A 21264-nucleotide genomic window follows, 5' to 3' on the forward strand; every position below is an offset into this window, starting at 1 on the left:
GCATGGCGTCAGATCAAAGATTGCACGTGGCATCATGTAGTGAGCTAAATAATAACACAGGGGCATCATAGATACAGCTCACAGAAAGCACAGTGACATCAGAGAATCAGCTTTCAGATTGCACAAGTACCTCATGGGGTCAGCTTACAACCTGCCCAGGGACACCACAAATATAGCTTTGTTTCACAGTGGTACAAGTGACTATAATTTAAAAACACATCACTGGCTGTGGAGTCTCATGGGACACCATGAAACCTAAAGAGCCAGACTCTTCCCCTTTTATGTAGAATTACAAAGGATATAAAGAAACAGGCCCTTCAACCCAACCAGACCATGTTGGTCTTTATGCTCCACTCAAGCCTCCTCATAGAGTTACCTCACAAATCCTTATCTAACTCTAACAGCATAATCAACTGCTCCTTTCTCCTTCATATGCTTATCGATCCTCCCCTTAAATACATCTACACTATTCATCTCAACCACTTCCTGCGGTAGCGAGTTCCACATTCTTCATTCTTATCACTCTTCGGGTAAAGATATTTCTGTATTCTATATTTGACTTATTGGTGACTGTCTTATATCAATGACTTCTACTTTAGCTCTTCCCCACAAGTGAAAACATCATCTCTGTATCTACTCTAACAAAACCCTTTTAACGCTCAACCTTCAGTTTGAAAAGAAACCCCCAGCCTGACTGATAGAACTTTGTATTTTTCTATCATGCAAGTAAATCTTTATCGCACCCTCTCCAGTGTCTCTATGTCCTTTTTATAATATGGTAGCCAGAACTATAAACAGCATTGCAAATGTGCCCTAACCAAATTATACATGAATTTAGCATAACTTCTCTACTTTTCAATTCTATCCCTCAAGAAATAAGCCCTACTGCTTGGTTTGTATTTTTTGTGGCCTTAAAACCTCTTAGTGATTTGTGTATTTGTACTCCCAGATCCCTTTGTCCCTCTACCCCATTTAGATTCTTACTTTACAAGTCATATATTTTTCTCCTTATTTTTCTTACAATTATGTTAAACTTCACACTGAACTGTGTTGATAACAATTTTATTACTGTCATCTTGTAATTTGCTGCTGTCCACTTAGTATTGATCATTCCATCCAATCTGATAACATCCACAAAATTATGAATTATATTTTTGATTCCAAAGTCTAAATTGTTAATATAAATTGTGAATAATAGTGTTCCCAGAACTAATCCTCATGGGACCCCACTTTCTGCCTTCTGCCATTCTCAATTGCTAATCTTACCCCTATTCTCTTTCTCGGGGCATCAATAAAATTGGACAGCCCCTGCCTGTAGTTAATGTGTATATGGATGCAATTCATAGCTGACTGAAAACCCACTGAATGGCAGGTATACGCTCAGGAGAACTCAGCCTTGTTTAGAAAGGAAATAAAGATAAATTCACCGATCCCACTGCCCAACTGGAGAGGTTCAAGGAGGCATGGGTTATAAACAGGACAATAACATTTTGCGCAAATTCTCCAAGCCACATTCCTTTTGGGCACAGCTTCCTGTTGAGGGTGCAGAGTCAAAAGATTTACCTGTAGAGTCATTCATTATTTATATTGAGCTGTTTCACAACTCCTTTTAGGTACTTCTACATATTGTTTTTGAGATTTGCTTCATAATGTTCTGTAATATCTTTCCTGAGGTCCCAAGTACCATCATGGTCTATGCACTGTGAATAATCTAATAGAATTGTTTGGTATCCTTTCTAGCACCAGAATAGTGGACTATATAGCCCGGATTTTTGTAGAGTCATGGAGACTACAAAGAGTCTGCAAAATGGCAGATGGACACTGGTTTGGAAGTCCGCCACTATTTCCGACAGATTCCATTTTCACCAGTAGGGAAAGGGGCGGGGTGTGACTCACATGTGAGGAAGCCCCGAACGCAGCAAGGCCATTTGAACTCAGTGCTGAGTCCAAACAGATCTCATTTTTGCTGTATCAAGGGCTTTAACCAACAGTGTGGGAGTTACAAATTTTTGGAGTAGTCGGAAAAGCTCTTAAGGTCTGTAGAACTGTCAAAGTGTGAATTTATTTAAACACCCAGCACTTTAAAAATTAAAAAACGCCTCTGTGAGAAGTTAAACAAAAACTCAAGCTGTCAAGTTATTTAAATCCTCAGTCCATTAAAAAATTTAAAAATAGGCTGCCTGTGTCAGTTAAAGTTGAAAAAAATCTGTTCCAGCAGTTAAAATAGCTGTTTGCTGACATTACCACAAGGGCTATTGGTATGTCATTATTAATGCTTTCCACAGCTTATCATTATCTCAGTAGGGGATCCTAAATTCACAGTTTGATTGACAGTTCAAAAAGGTTATTAAAGGGTTACCTTTCTTTGATTTGGGGTTATGAGTGGTAGTCTATTTTTATAAGGGATTAAGTACTTGAACGGACTTAAATGATTTGAATGTGCTTTCATGATTGGGAGTTTTTTTCTACAGAAAATGCTGAAATAGATATTTAAATCTTTATTTTGTTTCATCTCAACATGGCTCATTAGGACTGCCCATGATGGACACTGGGTGAGTTGGCATGGTAAGGGCAAGTGGTGTTGGGGAGTTGGTATGGGCTGGTATTAAGTTGGCATGGGAGCTACAAGCAGCTAACAGGGTGGGTGTGTGGCATCAGTTGGCATTAAGTTGACATGGAGGGTATGAAGGGCCCATTGGGGAGGGTGGGAGGCATGAGTTAGCATGAATTGGCATGGATGGGGCATGATGAATGGGTGGAGGGGGTAAAGGGGTGTAAGATATAAGGGCCAAAGGGCCTAATATTTAACAAAACAAATAGGACGAAGTCCCAGAGAACTGAGGCAGGCATTTTAAAAAGCTCGCTAGGAACTCAGCAGCTGGTAGCCATCTCCATCTGGGGGCGGTGAGTCTAACTCCACCCAATACCCGCCCAACCCCCAGAATGACGATCCCACCATTTGGGTGAGTTTCTCCTGAGCCAGGCATGGCGAGGTGGGTGATTTCCCGACTCCCCATAAACAACTCGGAAGCGAAAATCCAGGCCAATGGCTCCTTTCCCAATTTAGGATTGTGCTAATAAGTATTGCCATCAGCTATTCATAATGATTAGAGTAAATGCAAATTATCTCCTGGTATAAAGGAAGGTTAAACCAGAAGCAGTAATACTGTAACCCTCTGTGTACTCATTTTCTCTGTTACCCCTCAAGACTCCTAATGGATTTTTAATGATACCGATTGAAATGATAATCAAGTATGGGGAAGAAAGTGGCACAGTAATTTAGCACACCTCAAGAATCTGGATTTATGTTGAGCTCAGATGGGAGAAAAGTCTCTGGTCCAGCCATTGTAAGGGCCCCAAGATCAAATGCTTGCAAACAGTCTCAACTTAGTTTTGGTGTGTGTAGGACCCCAGCATAAGGAATTTGTAAAAAGTAAGGTAAACAAAAAGTTGTGCAGTTATAAAAGTTTCTTAACACGTTTCTGCCAGTATTAGTGCAAGTGGTAATTTACAATAAACCAACAAAAATGCGGAAACTTTTTAGAATCCAATAAATGAGTGCACAGATATAAAGCTCGGTTCTCTGAAACATCATAAACTGCTGGGACACTGAGGAATCGGCAACTGTCTAGGATTAGTCAATGGAAGAAACGTTCTCAATTTGTGTACTTCATTCCTGATTCAATGAGTTCAGCCTCACACTAAAATGTCAATGCAGGCTTACTGCACCAAAACATAACAGGTGGATCACCAAACAGAATTTCCACTTTGGGCCTATGTGGAATCTTGTCTATCGAAGATAAAAGTCTTGTCTACCAGCTCTTCATGTACCAAATGAATTGAGCCAACTTCAACTCAGTCCTTAGTTTAACTACAGTATAAAATTAACCTAAGCAGCACTAAATTAGTAATCCTAAGGAAGAGCAGCCACAGTGTCTTGAGGGAGACTTTGGAAAATGTTTTTTAAGTAAATGACAGAGAATCAAGAAGGTGTACCTGTTGTAGCTATTAAGATCTGGTTCTTGTTTTGAAGAAACATAAAAGATAACTAAGAATTATATTGAATAGAATATGTTGGCTGCTGCACAGTTCCCATCAAACCATACAGAGTAGATACTGAGGGGTAAATTTATAAAAGGGGCAAAAAGCTGAAGGAATGGCAGATGTGCAATAAATCCCATATGTGAAGCAATTAGTCATCTTTACTAAACATATTTCCTTTTTAATTATTCCAAACGACCTACCATTTTGGCCATGACTCTGGCAGGGATAAGCGACTCATTAGACAAACAGATGGTCTTTGGGACATCAGTCAGAACCTGGATCTTTCCCCAGTCAATCTTTGTAGAACTGAGATGGACCACTGGCCCCTCGCCAATGCAAGAAATGTGGACTGCCTGGTCAAAAAAAAACAAAATAAATAATATTTCTAGATAACTTTCTGTGTAGCAAATAATAATAAATGGCTGGCAATGAATTGTAATTAGTAGATCCAGTGATGATAACACATGTACAGGGTTACATAGAGACCGGACATCCGGCCAAACTGGTCTATGTTTATGTTCCACATGTGCTTTCTCCCAACTTACTTCATCTAACATCATTCCTTCTGTTTCCTTCAAAATCACTTAGCTTCCCTAGCTTCCCTTTTAATGTATCTATGTGATAGTCTCAACTACTCCTCGTGGTAATGATTTCAACAATTTTGCCATTCCTTGGGTAAAGAAATTTCGTAACACGTATCACATTTCGACACATATTTACATGTCACAGATAGTGAGCTTACCTTAAATTGACTTTGGGTGTGGGCAGTGTTGACAAGATTGCATTTATTGATCATTATTTATTGTTCATAGAAGGCGGTTATGGACCTTCACCTCACCAGCAATTATTTTTACAACTGAGTGACTGTAGGGGCCACTTCAGGGTGTGATAAGAGTCAACCACATAGTGTGGGACTAGGGTCTACCAGTTCAGACAGGGACATCGGGGTCTTGAAGAATATTAATGAAATAGTTGGGTTTTTACATAGCAGATTTTATAGACCTTTATTCCTATTCCAGTCCACAAATTAACAGATTAATTAAAATCAATTTCATATATGCCAAAATCAAGTTACCACTAAATCTCTACACATGGGGCAGGATCTTCTGGTTGGCGAGCAGGGGCAAGGCCCGCTCGCTGACGCATAAAATTACATGGGGTAACATCGGGTGGAACTCCTGATGTCACCCCACGTCATTTCCATTTTCAGGTCGGCAGGGGCACAGCCAAGTCAGATGCGCACCCACTGACCTGTCAATGGCCTATTGAGGCCATTAGAAAACCAATTCAGCTCATTAATGGACCTGCCTGTCCAACCTTAAGGTTGGCAGACAGGCCGGGAGCCCAGGTGGGCTTGTGAAGGAACGTGAAACCTCATCCACTGGCGGGATGAGGTTTCATGAGGGTATTTAAACTTTAATGAAAGGTTTAAATAAAAGTTATGGACATGTCCCAACTCATGTGACAGTGTCACATGAGGGGACATGGCAGCAAAAATTTTTAAACTTTATTAAAAGTTGAAAATCTGAGCCGATCTCCCTAAGGCAGCACTTAGCCTCAGGGAGATCTGTGCTCTATTTTGCGCGCATGCACGAAAGAGTACACTCCCAGCTGAGGGAATGCCCCCCTCCGCACGCACAGGGAGCGCATAGCGCTTCCTGGCGGACATCACACCATAATTGGTATGCCCACGTAAAATGGCAGCATGCCCCCAACCAGGAGCGCTGATCGGGAACCCGCCTGCTCGCACCCACTCCCGCACTTCCCCCCACAACAGGGGGAATATTTTGCCTATGTAATTCAGTAAAAAAGTACATTAAAAGGAGGTAAAATGACAGAATTATAACTGACTTATACTGGATATTAGTGTTTGTAGGCAGTCAGTTACAGAAAGGATAATAAATCACAGGTAGTATATTACAACAAGATTAACAGGTTACATGTAATGATGTATTCTGAAAACAATGGATCACACAATGTTACAGTGAGAGTAACAGATCACAGACCATGTCTTACAGATAGGATAATAGATCATAAGCAGTAACAGTAATATGCCATGACAATGAGGATATTAGATTACAGGCATTAGAGAATTAGAGAAAGGAGAACTGATTATAGGTGGTGAGCTACAGAAATAATAACAAATCAGTCAGTGAGTTACAGAGAAGAAAATGGGTTACAGGGAGTGATGGAGAGGGGAAGAGAGGAAGGTACTGGGAGAGAGAGGAAAGGGAGAGGAAGAATGGGAGAGAGGATAAGGAGAGGGGAGAGAGGAGAATACAATGTGGAGAGGATGGGGAAGAGGAGAGTGAAGGAAGGCAGAGAAAAGAGTGAGACAAAGATGAGAGAAGAGCCAATTTTGCAAGCAGTTTTAGGAACTGTTAGAAGTTCTTATTAAAAGTGCATAAATAATATTAAAATTTGGGCACAGTGTATCTTAAAAATGAGTCAAAGAATCAAAGTAACCTAACGTTGTGACCTGAAACAATTGCCCGGCAAGCAATTAGGGAACTGTGGCATCCAAGTATAAGATGGGAGACCATCAAGTGCATGGGCACAGCAGCAGCCACCACTGGCTGAGCAGCTCAATGCCACCCAGTTCTTCTTAAAGAAATATTTTGTATAAATTCTTACCTTAAATTAGAAATTTCATTTATTAAGGGAGGAAACGTCAGGTCAAACGTTATTAGAGAAACATTTTTAATAAATATTTTGAGCAATTTATATGGGAGAAATCCAGTATAACCTGGTCTACATTATGCATTTTCTTGGTAATGATATACTTATATAAACAGTTTAATCGTGCATAGACATTTATTATGGAAACGTGTTGACACAAAAATATGACACCAAGAACCAATATTACAGACAAGGCTTTTAATAAAATAAAGATAAAACCACAACATTTAATGTTTAAAATTAAATTAAATATTAACTTACCTAAGGAGGCAAGTCAACTTAGAAATAAAAGGAAAATGGTGTCAGAGCCAAGAGAGAAGACTCAGAGGTTCCCTCCACAATTCCAATCAGTAGCCATATTGTGCAATTACAACTCAACAAGTTCGCAGGGGCAGTTTCCATTATAAATATCACTACATGAACTTGTAATGGAAAAGCTGAAGCAGAAGTATGGAAAAGGAAGTAAGATTTTGTAGACAGGAAATGCATGTAAAGGTAAGGTTTTTATGAAGATTTTGAAATATATTAAAAGTTCTTAATGAATTGAATTTTTTACCTGTCGTAAACAGGTGCACAATAACACTGCACAATAATAATTTTATGCAAGTAGATTAATCAGTACATTATGGTCTGAATTTTTCCCTTGTTGGTTGGGCTCGGTGGGAGTGGGTGGGAGTGGTTGGGGAGCCGACTGTGCACCGCAATTTCATGCGGGCAGGTCAATTAAGGCCCGACCTGCATGGATCACGAGTGGTAGCACTGAGCGCTACCTGTGCGGGCGGGGGAGGAGGGAGAGCGGGCCTGATGCACAGTTCGCTCATGCGCGCGAAAGAGCACTTCAATTTCCCTTAGGTACGGAGCTGCTTCAGGGAGATTGAAGCGCATTTAAAAAAAATAAAGACATTAAAAATTTAATGAAACATGTTCTCTCATGTGACTGTGTCACATGAGATGGGACATGTTTTTATTTTCAAAATAAAGGTTTTATTTAATTAGTATTAGCTTTAGGAAACCTCATCCAGCTCGTGGATGAGGTTTCCTAAAAAACGTAAAGGCTGCTTGGTCTTTCCACCTGCTGTCAACCATTAGGTTGGACGGACAGCGTAAATTTCAAGTTAATTAGGTCCTTAATGGCCTTAATAGACCTTTCAATTATCAGCGAATGCGCAGTCGACTCCGGCACGTGCCTGCCAAATGAAATATCGTGCAAGTGCGCGATGACATCGGGACGCACGCCTGCATGCCATATCATATTTTGTTCCAACATGTCAGGCGCACGCCTGCATGCCGAAGGTAAAATTCAGGGCTATGGGTAGAAGAAAAGTCTTCAATGTTGGCATGTTGAATATGGTAAAGCAAGTGTAACTTAGATCAAAGGTTAAATGAATAATAAATAGCCACTTTCATTAATCTGCTCAGTCTCCAAAGATTTCTTTGAACTTATTAGGAAAGAAAGTCTAGGGAAGAGATATTTTTCTTATGAAAAGTGGTCCCAATTCCATACTGAAAAAGACATGTACATAAATATAAAGGAAAGTGGAATGTTTACTCTCATGAAGATCCACCGGACAGGATTTTTCAGACACTGGGGTTTCCCATCTCACCACATGAAGAGTCGGTGGGGAATACATTCCTACTGATGCCGGCTGCCCTGCGGCCATCTAACGCTCCGAGGAGTAATAATTAGCAGGAGGTGGGGCTTCCACCCCTCACTCGGAAGAATCCCATCTCAAAGCTGCCCGCCAAAGGACCGGGTAGGTGCGGGGTCTCGAGGAGGTGACCGGAGGGGAGGCAAGGAGGGTGAGGAAAGAAGTGGACGGGGATCATGATGGCAAGATCAGTTGAGGAGAGAACATCAGACCGAGCGTGGGGGGGGTGGTGGGGGGGAGGCCTTTTTGGGGGAGCCTGTTGTGGGAAGGGACTAGTGATAGAGATAAAGGTGCCCCCTCCCAAGGCCCAAGCAGGGTTGGCTATTGGGCTTCCTCCCCCAACCCAAACTCCTCCCACTGGATGAAAAATTGCAACTGGATGGGAAGCAGCCCTTAAGTGACACATAATTGACTACTTAAGGGTCTCAGTTGGTGTGAAGTTGGGCAGGCCATCCTAGGCCTTGCCCGCGCCTATGTAAAATTAAGGACAGGTGTGGGGTGGGTCGGAGTGCGGCGGGAAGGGCACCCCAGAAATTTTAAGGTCCCCAGTCTGCAAACCAGCAGGGTGTAAAACTATGCCCACTAAGTTGAGTTGTTCTTCTCTGAAGCCCACTTATGGGACAGAATTTAATCTGCAGTGAGGTTACCAGGTTCACCACCTGATGAGTCAGCAGGGAACGCATCCCTGCCAATGCCAGCTGCCTCTCAGCCAATGATTGACTGGAGGCAAGACTTGCACTCAACATGAGGAGGAAGTCCTGCCTCCATGCCATCTGAAGCCACTGCTGAGAATACACATAGCCCTGTGAGTCGAAATCCCGGAGCCAGGGTGCAGGTAAGTGCTGGGGGATGCACGGGGTTGGTGTTGTGGTGGAGAAGAGAGGGAAGCCCCTGGGGAGAAGGGTGGTTGGATGGCAATCGGTTCATGACAGAGAGGTGAGGATGGGGGTGGGGGGCAAGGGGTGAAGGGCATGGGCATGAGGAGGGAGAAGCCATGGGGAGATGGGAGGCTGATTGAGGCATCCCCTTACTTTTCTCACCCTGAGCAGGGTCACCATTGGGGCTTCAGGACACATCCCTGATTTTCTTCTGCCAGGCTGAAAATTGCAGCCAGGCAGGCAGGGTTCTTCGGGCCTCAATTAAGGTGAGGGCAAGTGGAACACCCTAAGCCTTGCCCACCCCCTGTAAAATTGAGGACAAGTTGAAGGCAGATGGTAAGGTGGCTGGAAGGCTGCCTGGGGAATTTTATGGGCCCTCTTCCTGCAAACCCTCTGATGGGGGCTGTGAAATTCTGGCCAGTTGTTAGATCAGCCTGGGATAGCTTGAGACCAGCATGGCACTCTGCACTTTAAAATATATATTTCACCCCTTCCTCAATATTATAAAATGGGAAAGTACTTGAAACACAGGTCCTGGCATTTACAAGGAGGTGATTTTATGAGCAGGGAAGCACTTGTGGTGGTCAGGAAATCCAGAAGGATAGATTTATCAGGTCCTGCTAATTTTAACAGGTTTAAGGCAAATTGGGTTTGGGCTTAAAAATTTTTAAATTTTAACTTTTCACCCCAAACATATCTGTCTCAGGATCAAAATTGCCCCTGTCCTCCAAGGTTTTGAACATCTTATGCTTCCTAGTAACTTCTACAAACCTGAAAGATTGGACTTATGTAAACAGTTTAATCACATCATTAACCAATATTACTAGCTCTCAAGCATTCACGGGCCTCTGCTAATCTTGGGTAACAGATTAAAACTGATACCATTGCTAATAACTCTTCATTTTCTATTATGTAGTCACTTTCTTTGGTGATTTAGACTTTCCTCATGAATCCATAACTTTCACTATCACCATATCTTCCTTATCCAACAGCAGACTGTTTTCTCAAGTCAAGAAATATAGTACCTTTCATCTAATCCTCAACAAAATTATAACCTCAAAGAGTTACAATACATTTGCTAGGCATGATTTGATTGTTTTTCATAAACACATTTATTTTCTCCACCCTCACTGGATGCTTTTGAAAAAATTATTTTTTGAAACTATACATGTACATATGGAACTCATGTTCAACAATAGAAAGGGCCTCCCACAACCAACCTACACCATCCCCACCTACCAACACCAGTGTTGTTTAAAGCAATCATCAACTACTTGGAAGCCAATTGCTGGTTGATTTTGTCTAGCTGTTGATGTGATTCTAAAAGTGTTTGATGCTCTCTATCGATGTCACACTAGCCAGTTTATGAAGGCCTTCACTATGGTAATAACAAGCACTTTGGTGAATTTTGAAGCACCATCACCACATGGACAGCAGTGGTTCGGAAATAAGATCCACCATCAATACCTTTTCTTGAGATGGACAGTAAATATTATCTTGTCATTGGTGCCCACGCACCGAGACTGATAAAAAAAATGCTGGAACCAGGCAAAGAAAGTGCAAGTCGCAACCAGGACATTAAAGTACTTGATTTCATGCTGGGCAATGAATTCTTCTGCCTTCAATTTTAACAAAGTTGAAAATGATCTACTACAAATGTTTTAAGACCAAGTAGAGCACAGCATGGTTCCAACACTGAATAAGAAAACTGCAAATGCTGGAAACTTGAAATACAAAATAGAAAATCCTTATAAGACAGACCAGGTTAATCGGTGTCAGTAAAAAAGGTAAACCAACATGTGAAGTAGAATATTTCCTTGATAGATGGCCTAAACTAAAAATCCTAATTTTTGCTCTTTCAGATGCTGGGAGATTTATTGCAGGGTTCTAGGTTTTTCTGTTTTTATGACTGTTCAAGGTTTCCCTCCTCCAGTGTACAAAGGAATGAGCATTTCTTGTGACCAGTAGAAGACTAAATTAAATTGCAAACCATTGGGAAAGAAATGAGGCTCATCAGCTGTCTTTTATTGGGCATTACGGGCCCATTGGGCCTTACATTTTCTAAAGGCATCTGCAGTTCGTGTGCACACATGCAATGAATGTCCATCAGAAATATCCAGTGCAGGCAGAGCATGACATCAATCAGCGTGCAAGGCTGATTTGATACCAACAGTGACATTCTGGAGTTCAACACTCCAGCCAATGAATAAAATTGTAGTCAGCTCTCTTAAAAAAGAGTCTCAAGACCTCCCTTCCACAACAGTGGACAGAGAAATGTTAGATGTGGCAAATATCTCTAACTTAAGTCTGGAAGGATCAGATGCATAAAAGTTCATTGCCACAGTCACCTTCACGGCCACTTGTGTCTCTTAAGCTCATGCAGTGGAACACATGGTCAACAGTAGTAAGGGCCCCCACCAGTACTGCCTCCCCCACCAATGTTATTTAAAGGAATAATCTTAGAAGTTAATTGCTGGTTAATTTCTTCTCACCTTTTCTATGATTCTACAAGTGTTTGGTGCTTTCTATAGTTGCTAAAGATTACGGGATGTGGCAAGTGCTGAAAGATTTTTTGCTGACATGAAGACTTCTACATAAACCAGTTGCTCCTAGACATGAGTGCACCAGTCGGCATTCCCCTTAAAATACAGCATGTTTTGAAGAATGAACAGAGGTTACAAGACAAGCTGCTGGAAAAGATGGGGAAGTGGAGACAGAGAGAAGGACACTCAGGAGGAGACCATATCTACCCAGGATGCTCAGGGATCAGCCCTCTTTCCTGAATCTCAGAGAGGAACCATGTGTAAGATGACGTCAGTGAAATTTGCCACCTTCTGCAACCGCAACTGCAACCTCAAAGCACATCATATACAGCACTGCCAGTGGCTGTGAAGGTGACAGTGACAATGAGTCAAGAGCCGACAGTTCTAGAGCTATGGCAAAGCCTCAGCAGCCTCACCAGAAGAGTTGGGCGCTGCTGAGACAGGGTGAGAACTGCGAGGGTACCTCAACATGCAGGTGCCCTCAGAAGAAAAATTTCAATCAGAATTTCAGAGGAGCCAAACTGGTAGGCCCCTTGAATCAGAGGCGACACCCCTGCAATAGAAGCATTTGGGCCATGGGTGCAGCCTTTCCTGTCAGCAACTCCTCTTTGGGTCAATAGCCCCTGGCTCCAATGAGCAACCCAGCGTGCCACAGAGAGGCTAACTTCATGGAGCTGGTGGCCTCTGCACATGGCAAGAGGGCTGCTCCACTGACAGTACCGCAAATTCTTCCCTAATTGGGGCCTTACTTATGTAAATTGGCCACCTGCCTCCATCAGTAGGAAGCCGATCCATTGCCTGGGAAACTTCCCAGTGGCAGGAATGTGGAAATATATCAGGGCGCCATTCCAACATGGCTTTCTGCTATTTCCCGAGCCCTGGCACCTCCAAGCCTGCCATCACAGGGCTGGGTAAATTGAGCTATTACCTCTATTCCACTCCCCACAGATCTGCCAAACCCACTGAGTATTTCCAACATTTTATGTTTTTATTTGTAGTTTTAAATGATCCTAACCACGCATTTTGACTGACAATGAACATCACAGTTAAAGAAGGCTGGATGCTAGAGAGCATGGAAAATAGCAGGCAGCATAAAGTTGGTATGCTGCCTGCATTGCAATCAATGGGCATAGGTTAACCATGTATCATAATCTACTCACCCATTATCAGGGGCTATTCAATTTAACCCCCAGAGGTTCTTATTTGGCCAAACCACACTTACGGCTCTAACAAAAACAGAAAATGTTGGAAATATTCAGCCTGTCAGGCAACATTTATACAGACAGAAACAGAGGCCGGGATTTTCTGGTCCCGTCCGCCGCAGGACCGGAAATTCCTGCCAAAGTCAATAGAACTTTGGCTGGTCCGTCAAATTTTCCATCCCACTCGTGACGATTCCTGCCCAGGTGAGAATGGAAAATCCCGGCCAGAGTTAACTGCTGCGATTTTATCAGCATACCATAGGCAGATTTTCTGCCTGCCGGGAGGGCGGGCCCGACCCAATCTCCAGTGGGCGGGGAGCCAATCCCCGCCGGAGAAGCGGGCCCCGCTGCCATTTTATGTGGGCGGGCCAATTAAGGTCCACCCAATGTGACATCTGGCAGGAAGCGCTAAATGCTTCCTGTGCAGGGGGGAGGGATTCCCCAAAAGCGGGAGTGTGCGCTTTCACGCATATGCAGGAAAGAGCGCACACCTCCCTGAGGCAAAGTGCAGCCTCAGAGAGATCACTTCCATTTTGGAAAAGATTAAAAATAGAGAAAAAAAAATTCCCTAACATGTTCCCCTCATGTGACAATGACACATGAGATGGGACATGTTCATAATTTACACTAACTTTATTACAATTTTTCTAACCCTGCATGAAACCTCATCCCGCCGGTGGATGAAGTTTCATGTTTTTTCAGAAGCCCGCCAGGGCTCCTGGCTGACCTGCCAACCTTAAGGTTGGACGGGCAGGTCCTTTAATTGTTTAAATGATCCTGTCAACTGCCTCAATTGGCCATTGACAGGTTGGAGGGTCTGCAGCTGATTTTGCTGTGACCCCGCCTTTCTGAAAATTTAAATGCGGAGGGGTGATGTCAGGGGTTCTGCCTGACATCATCCCGCCCCCCTGCTCGCCGACTGCAAAATTCTGCCCCATGAGTTCTGATGTCAGGGCCAAATGTGGGCCCTGCACCTGCATGAGCAAACAGTGGGGCCACAGCAGCAATTCTTCCAGCAGTAGCCAATTAAGCAGCCGGAACCACGATCCTATTAAGGATAGCGCCTGCCTCTCTGAAATACCACCCAATGAGAGAGTCAGCACCTCAAGAGCACAAGACTGCCGAGGCTTCAAGGGGAAAGACAAGATGGCTCCACATTGAGATGCCCTCAAAGGGCTAGAAAAAAAAGTAGTGATTGCAGGAAGGCCCTGGCAATTGTAGGAGTGAATACTCCAGCAGCAGTGTCGGGGCTGCCGGAGCGACCATTGCCACCAATGAGCACCCCAATGAGTCATGGGGCCTCCGGAAAGGATACTCATAAATTGAGTAATCCATTCCGATATTCTATTTATTAATCTGCACTATTTCCAGACTTTGCAGCTCACAAATCTATTAATAAGTCTTTACAAAGTGTAAATTTTGTGGGAAAGTTGCCTTTGGTCATGATTTTTAGAGAAATTGTCAAGCTGCATTTCATTAACGTTTTCACAATCTCACTCAAAAAAAGCAACTGAAAATCTTCCCAATATATTTATAATGGCAATATTACATTGTGAACAGAGGAAATCATTCTACTTCCATTATTTTGTCAAATATAAAGTTGTCCTAATTAGAAAATTATCAATCAGAAACTTTATTTGACAACCTAAGTCTGGGAAAAATAATAGTCTCAGTGCAAACCTTGGCCCTCTTTCAGATTTCAGCAGCTTTGAAAAGTTCACCCACTTAAGTTGATAGTAAGCCTTACTAATATAATGAGGGTGGCTGCATGACTGAACCTATGGTTGATGTCAGTTGCCTCCAGTCTGCTGTCTTTCTAATCTAGAGTATTGATCATACAATCAAACAGTTCAGAAGACCATTTGGCACATCATGTTTGTGCTGGTTCTTTGAAGTGCTATCATACAGCTAGCCAATTAGTCTTATTCCCTGCTCTTTCTCCATAGCCCTACAATTTTTTGTTCATTTTGCAAATCCCTTCTGAAAGCTATTATGGAATCTACTTCCACCTTCTTTTCAGGACCAAATCATAACAACTCAACAGCATAAAAAATGTTTTCATCATCTCCAATCTGGTTCTTTTGCCAATTATCTTTAGTCTGTGTCCTCTGGTCACTGGACTTTCTGCTGGTGGATACAATTCCCCCTTATTTACTTCATTAAAACCAGTCATCATTTTGAACATTTCTGTTAAATCTCCCAGAACCTTCTCTGTGCTAAGGAGGACAGTCCCAGCTTCTCCAGTCTCTTCACATAACTAAAGTCCCTCATCCTTAAATTAGTTCTAGAAAATCTCCTCTGCACCCACCGCAAGGCTTTGACATTCTTCCTAAAGTGTGGAGCCCACAATTGGACACAATACTCAAGCTGAGGCCTAACCAGTCATTTATAAAGGCAAAGCAAAATTTCCTTACTTTTGCTCTACACCCTGTTATAAGGTCCTGTGTGCATATTGTTTTTAGTTTTGTTTTTAGCCACCCTATCATTTTAGCCTTCCACCAACAAAGACCTGTGTATTGGAACTCCATGGGACAAAAAACACAATTAAACTTCTTAAGTCAAGGTTTTTCAACATTAATGTGGGAGATCGGTGGGCCTTGACAGCCTTGTTCTCTTGTAACGTTACTTTAAATTTGCATTAATTTATTTGGTTCTCCCTTTGGCTTAGTGGGTGAATACACCAAGTGCTATAGCATTGAGCAACATACAGCTGAGGGTTTCAAACCCATTTCCCTTCTATGACCTCAGCCAGGGAGCAACATTTAATCTCAGGGAGCAGGTGAGTAAAATCCTGTCCATTATTCAACAGGTATAGGTTCAACAAAATAGTCATTCAACTGAGATGCCAGCATTCTCACAAGAGGAGGGAGAACGGAAAAAGAAATGTGACATAAATTTAAAGCAGCATCGATACAGAGGAAGGCGTTGGATGGCAGTACCACAGAGGGACAGGATTAAATTATAAAACATTTACTGAAGTTATGTGATTTCCTCCACTTGCTTTGCTCCAAACCAACTTTGCTTTCTGACTTTTCTCCTTAGTTATGAATTCAGCACTTTTGCCCAACACAATAAACATTAGCAAAGCCATGTGCTGTTATTGCATGGTTTAAGGCTGTGCCAGCGTGAGTGATCCTGAGTGTACATACGTACAGTTATTGGACAGTGGGCAGATACAGAAGAGTAGACCATAACCCACTCTACAGCAACACATTTAAATTTGTCATATACCAAAAAAACTCACAAGAGGAAATTGACTTTTTCCAAATAAGGCAATATATATGTCTGTATTCAGTTCTCCAAGATACTGTGCCTCCACCATTAAAGGAATTTCCACGGTGGAACAGGAGTCAATAATTCCATAAGGCTCAGGACTGGAATAAAGTATACCAAGCTGATCGTCCACCTCCTGAGGGAAGAAGCAGCAGAGACAAAAAAAGGTTGCAGTTAAATATTCATATTGAGTGCAGATGTTTTTACGTCAAGGGCAGTTCCACCTAATATATTAATACAGAGTGATGAGATACACAGTGGCAGCAACGTGTACCATCTACAAGATGCACTGCAGCAACTTGCCAATGCTTCTTCAACAGTATTTCCCAATGCTATACCCTCCGCCATCTAAAAGAACAAGGGCAGCAGGTAGATGGGAACGCCATCATCTCGAAGTTCCATACAAAGTCACATACCATCTCGACTTTGGCATAAATCGTTGCTGTTCTTTCATCATGACTAGTCAAAACCCTTCAACATTGTCCCTACCAGCACTGTGGAAGTATCAATACCACATGAACTTCAGTAGTTCAAGAAGGCAACTCACCTCCCCACCTTCTCAGGGGCAACTAGAAATGGGCAATAAACCCCAACATCCCATGGATGAATTAAAATTAAAAAATGCTACAAAGCAAAGAAGCAGTCTCTTTTGGTGACTGCTTTAGGTGAACTCTTGCTCAGCCAGGTGAGGAATCTGAGAGCTGGGAATAGAACTCCTTCAAATAACATGCAGGCATTCCCAAGAGTGGTCGTTCTGAATAAGACTTTCAATTCTGGCATGCTTTGTGCATGATAGTGCAAGAATTGTCCACAATCATTCCTTACAGCTAGTAAACACAGGAGAATTTCATTCCATCAAGTTGGGTTGAATTCAAGTCTAGGTCCCAAGTTGACCCCCAAGTTGAACATGTTTAAACACAAAGTGGATTCTGCTTTATCTTGTCCATGACTAGCAAGTTTCTCTAAACTATTTCCTGAAACAGGTAAATTCTGTTCCATTTTTAATGCAATCATATATAAAACAGAATGTGGGCAGCAAAGATCAATTATTTTGCTGGAGGGGACTTAAGTAAATTGTTTTGCTGGGCATGAGCAGAAAGAGGAGACAGGTTCTGGTTGATATCAAAGGTCCATTCCCATAACATCAATGTCGGAGCAGATCATTAAAAACAGTAGGCCAACACAAATTTATTCATAGCACTCAGCCCCCAAAATTCAGGATTTTAAGCTTCGTCCTACTCAATATATTTGTTTAGGGTTAATTTTATAGAATTCTACTTAGCTTTACAAAATTCAGTGGCACTTCATTATCAGAGCTACTTTAATGCAGCCTATCTTTGGGATTACTCAGTGCTATTTCTGCTGCAGTTTGCACTGCTGGGTGCTCATTACTGGCAACTTATTGCCGACAGCTCATTGTTGGCAGCTTTAGGGACCATGCATTACTTTTCATAAATGGTTTTTAAGTTGCATATGCAGCCCTGCAAAAACCAAACATTGATTTATGAGGACAAAAAGAAAATCACAGCAATATTGTAAGAGTGAATACAATTCTGGGAACAAGGGGGCAGTGGCACTTCAGAAAATATGAAAATAAGGCTGAGGATGGGATTGCATTCCACACAGTCACAAACAGTGAACTTGAAATCACGCTGTCTGACATTTGTTGCAAATTTATTCACACATTTGTTTGACATTTAACTAAATGAATCAATGTCAGTGCTACTTGACTTTTATCCATCTAAGTCTTTGAACCAGACTGGCTTTCACTTCAAAATCTAACTTGTTTTAATGAACAAAATTCATTTAGTTTCTGTTCTTAGTTCAGAACTATTGATTACCAGAAAAACAATCAACAACCATTGCTGGAGCAGAGGCTGCTGATACCAATCTGCAAAACTTAATCAAAGCTGTTCCTATTTTTGGTTCCAATTAGAGTTTTTACTATTACTGGTGTTGCCTGTCAAATATTGCAATATTTTATCTTTGTACAAATACCAATGTTGGGTTTCATTTATGAAATCCTTTATTTGGTGAACAGTATTCTTCATTTCAGTTTTGTTGATGGAAAATACAGCACCTCTGTTCCATTCACCATTGTCTAGCCTAGACAGACTGGTCACCTACCATATATGCCTCTGCTGGTTCTATTCTTCGGCTCATTGTTTAATGGTGCCTGAATTTAAGACTTGGGTGGCTCACCCTTACTAGAGTTGAAACCTTGACATGGCACCTTCAGCAAGGCTAGGAACTCATATGGAACCCACCTACTGTTTAATATTCAGGAAAACACTAATATGAACGTATGAACAAGGAGCACGAGTAGGCCATTCGGCCCTTTGAACCTGCTCTGCCATTTAATACGATCATGGCTGATCTGATAGTAACCTCAAATCTGCATCCTATCTACCCCCAATAACCTATTGCCCCCTTGCTTATCAAGAATCTATCCACTTCTGCCTTAAAAATATTCAAAGGTTCTGTTTCCACCGTTCCAAAGACTCACGACCCTCCAGGAGAAAGAATTTTGCCTCATCTCTGTTTTAAATGGGTGACCCCTTATTTTTAAACAGCAACCCCTAGTTCTAGATTCTCCCACAAGAGGAAACTTCCTCTCCACATCCACCCTATCAAGGCCCTCAGGATCTTACATGTTTCAATCAAATCACCTCTTACTCTTCTAAACTCCAGTGGATACAAGTCTAGCCTGTCCAACCTTTCCTTATAAGACAACTTCCCCTTGGTGGAGGGATCAATAACCAGGGGGCACAGATTTAAGCTAAGGGGCAGGAGGTTTAGAGGGTATGTGAGGAAGAATTTTTTTCACCCAGAGGGTGGTGGGAATCTGGGACTCACTGCCTGAAAGGGTGGTTGAGGCAGAAACCCTCATAACATTTAAGAAGTATTTGGATGTGCACTTGCGATGCCATGGCATACAAGGCTATGGACCTAGTGCTGGAAAATTGGATTAGAATAGTTAGGAACTCATTTGACCGGCGCAGATTCGATGGGCCAAAGGGCCTTTTTCTGTGCTGCAGACCTCTATGACTCTATGACAACCCGCCGATTCCAAGTATTAGTCTGGTAAACCTTCTCTGAACTGCTTCCAATGCATTTACATCCTTCCTTAAATAAGATGACTCAGTACTCCAGATGTGATCTCACTAGTGCTCGGTACAACTGAAGCAGAACCTCCCTACTTTTGAATTTAACTCCTCTTACAATAAATGATAACATTCTGTTAGCTTTCCTAATTACTTGCTGTACCTGCATACTAGCCTTTTGTGATTCATGCACTATGGCACACAGATCCCTCTGTATCTCAGAGCTCTGCAAACCCTCACCATTTGGATAATATGCTTCTCTTTTATTCTTCCTGTCAAAATGGACAATTTCATAATTTCCCACATTATACTCCATTTACCAGATCTTTGCCCATTCACTTATCCTATCTATATCTTCTTGTAGCCTCCTTATGTCCTCGTCACAACATACTTTCCTACCTATCTTTGTGTCATCAGCAAATTTGGTAACTATCCCATCCATCCCTTCATCCAAGTCATCAATATAAATTGTAAACAGTTGAGGTCCCAGCACTGATGCCTTTGACACACCACTGGTTACATCTTGCCAACCTGAAAAAGACCCATTTATGCTTACTCTCTGATTCCTGTTAGCAAGCCAATCTTCTATTCATGCCAATATGTTTCCTCCTATACCATGAGCTTTTATTTTATGCAATGACCTTTGATGCGGCACTTTATCAAATGCCTTCTGGAAATCTAAGTATAGTACGGTTCCCCTTTACCTACAGCACATTACTTCCTCAAAAAGCTCCAATAAGTTGATTAGACATGATTTCCCTTTCACAAAACCATGTTGACTCTGCCTGATTACCTTGAACTTATCCAAGCTTCTAACATTTTCCCTCTGACAAATGTTAAGCTAACTGGCCTGTAGTTTCCCGCTTTCTGTCTCCTTTCCTTTTTGAATAATGGATTTACATTTGCTATCCTCCAATCTAACGGAACCTTCCCAAATCTAGGGAGTTCCAGGAAATTAAAACCAATGCACCAACTATCTCACTAGCCACTTCTTTAAGGCCACTTGAAATATCTGCACTCCTAGCCCAAGTCAAATTGCCTTCGTACATTTCCATCATTATCCTCTGAATGTTCTCTTCCCTATCAAAGTTAAATTCAGTTCTATTCCTCAAAAACTACAATTCTAGCCCTTAATCTCCTGCTATTCTGAATCTTCTTACAATGTAGCAATGTCATCAGAATCTATATACAAGAAATATTGGACAGAATCTAGTGAAGTTTCCAGGATCAGGAAACAGGGTGGGCAGGGCATGTAACTGTGCAGAATGCAAAATGTCATCTTCCTGATGATGGGACTTAAGTTGGGAATTAAGTTGGTGGTGGAATATAGGTGGATTGAGGTTCCTGACCGTGAGCGGTGGGAACCTATTTTAATGAATTATCATCCCCAGTAAACTACACGAAAGCCAGGTTAAATTGTATTATTAAACAATTTGTGATTAAGTTGGTAGCAAACGAGAAACAGGTGCCTTCAGATTTATGACTGGTTAAAAGCAGCTTGCAGCAGACAAGGTGGTCTTCCTGGTGGATTTGAAATGAGTACGAGCCGCTTTTCTTGTGTGGGGAAATTGGTTGGTCCAGGGGAGAGGAGGCCGAGCTGCTGCACTGAGCTGGGGTGGCAGCTATCAAAGCAGGTCAAGGCCAGGATGTCCGAGGGACAAGAGCGTGACAGTTGCCCAGAGATCAAGGTGTGGCAGGTGGGGAAGGGGTGACAGCAATTTCAATTCAAAGTCCTCCTCTCAGAAATGCAGAATGATGCTGCTGGCTTGAAGGGAGTGAATTCCTGTCGAAGTGCCATTAATATATAGTGCACAGATCTTCAACCCCATAAGGTAGTGGCAGGGTCAGTGACTTTCTGGCTGCCCACGATGCACAATTGGCCATAATCCTCG

The 21264-nt window shown here is 42.2% G+C and overlaps 1 protein-coding gene across 1 annotated transcript in view; it reads right to left on the reverse strand.

Annotated features, from left to right (window-relative positions):
- Positions 1 to 21264, reverse strand: part of LOC121280028 (hydrocephalus-inducing protein-like) — a 478228-nt gene that overhangs the window by 74783 nt on the left and 382181 nt on the right. Inside the window, exons 18-21 of the mRNA XM_041191656.1 lie at positions 16240 to 16404; positions 10718 to 10869; positions 9020 to 9263; positions 4245 to 4397 (exon numbers count right to left, since the gene is read on the reverse strand). Of these exons, the coding sequence (XP_041047590.1) occupies positions 4245 to 4397; positions 9020 to 9263; positions 10718 to 10869; positions 16240 to 16404 (714 nt within the window). The remainder of the gene's footprint in view (positions 1 to 4244; positions 4398 to 9019; positions 9264 to 10717; positions 10870 to 16239; positions 16405 to 21264) is intronic.

Source organism: Carcharodon carcharias, chromosome 7 (assembly GCF_017639515.1).
Source record: "Carcharodon carcharias isolate sCarCar2 chromosome 7, sCarCar2.pri, whole genome shotgun sequence".
NCBI classification, from domain to species: domain Eukaryota; kingdom Metazoa; phylum Chordata; class Chondrichthyes; order Lamniformes; family Lamnidae; genus Carcharodon; species Carcharodon carcharias.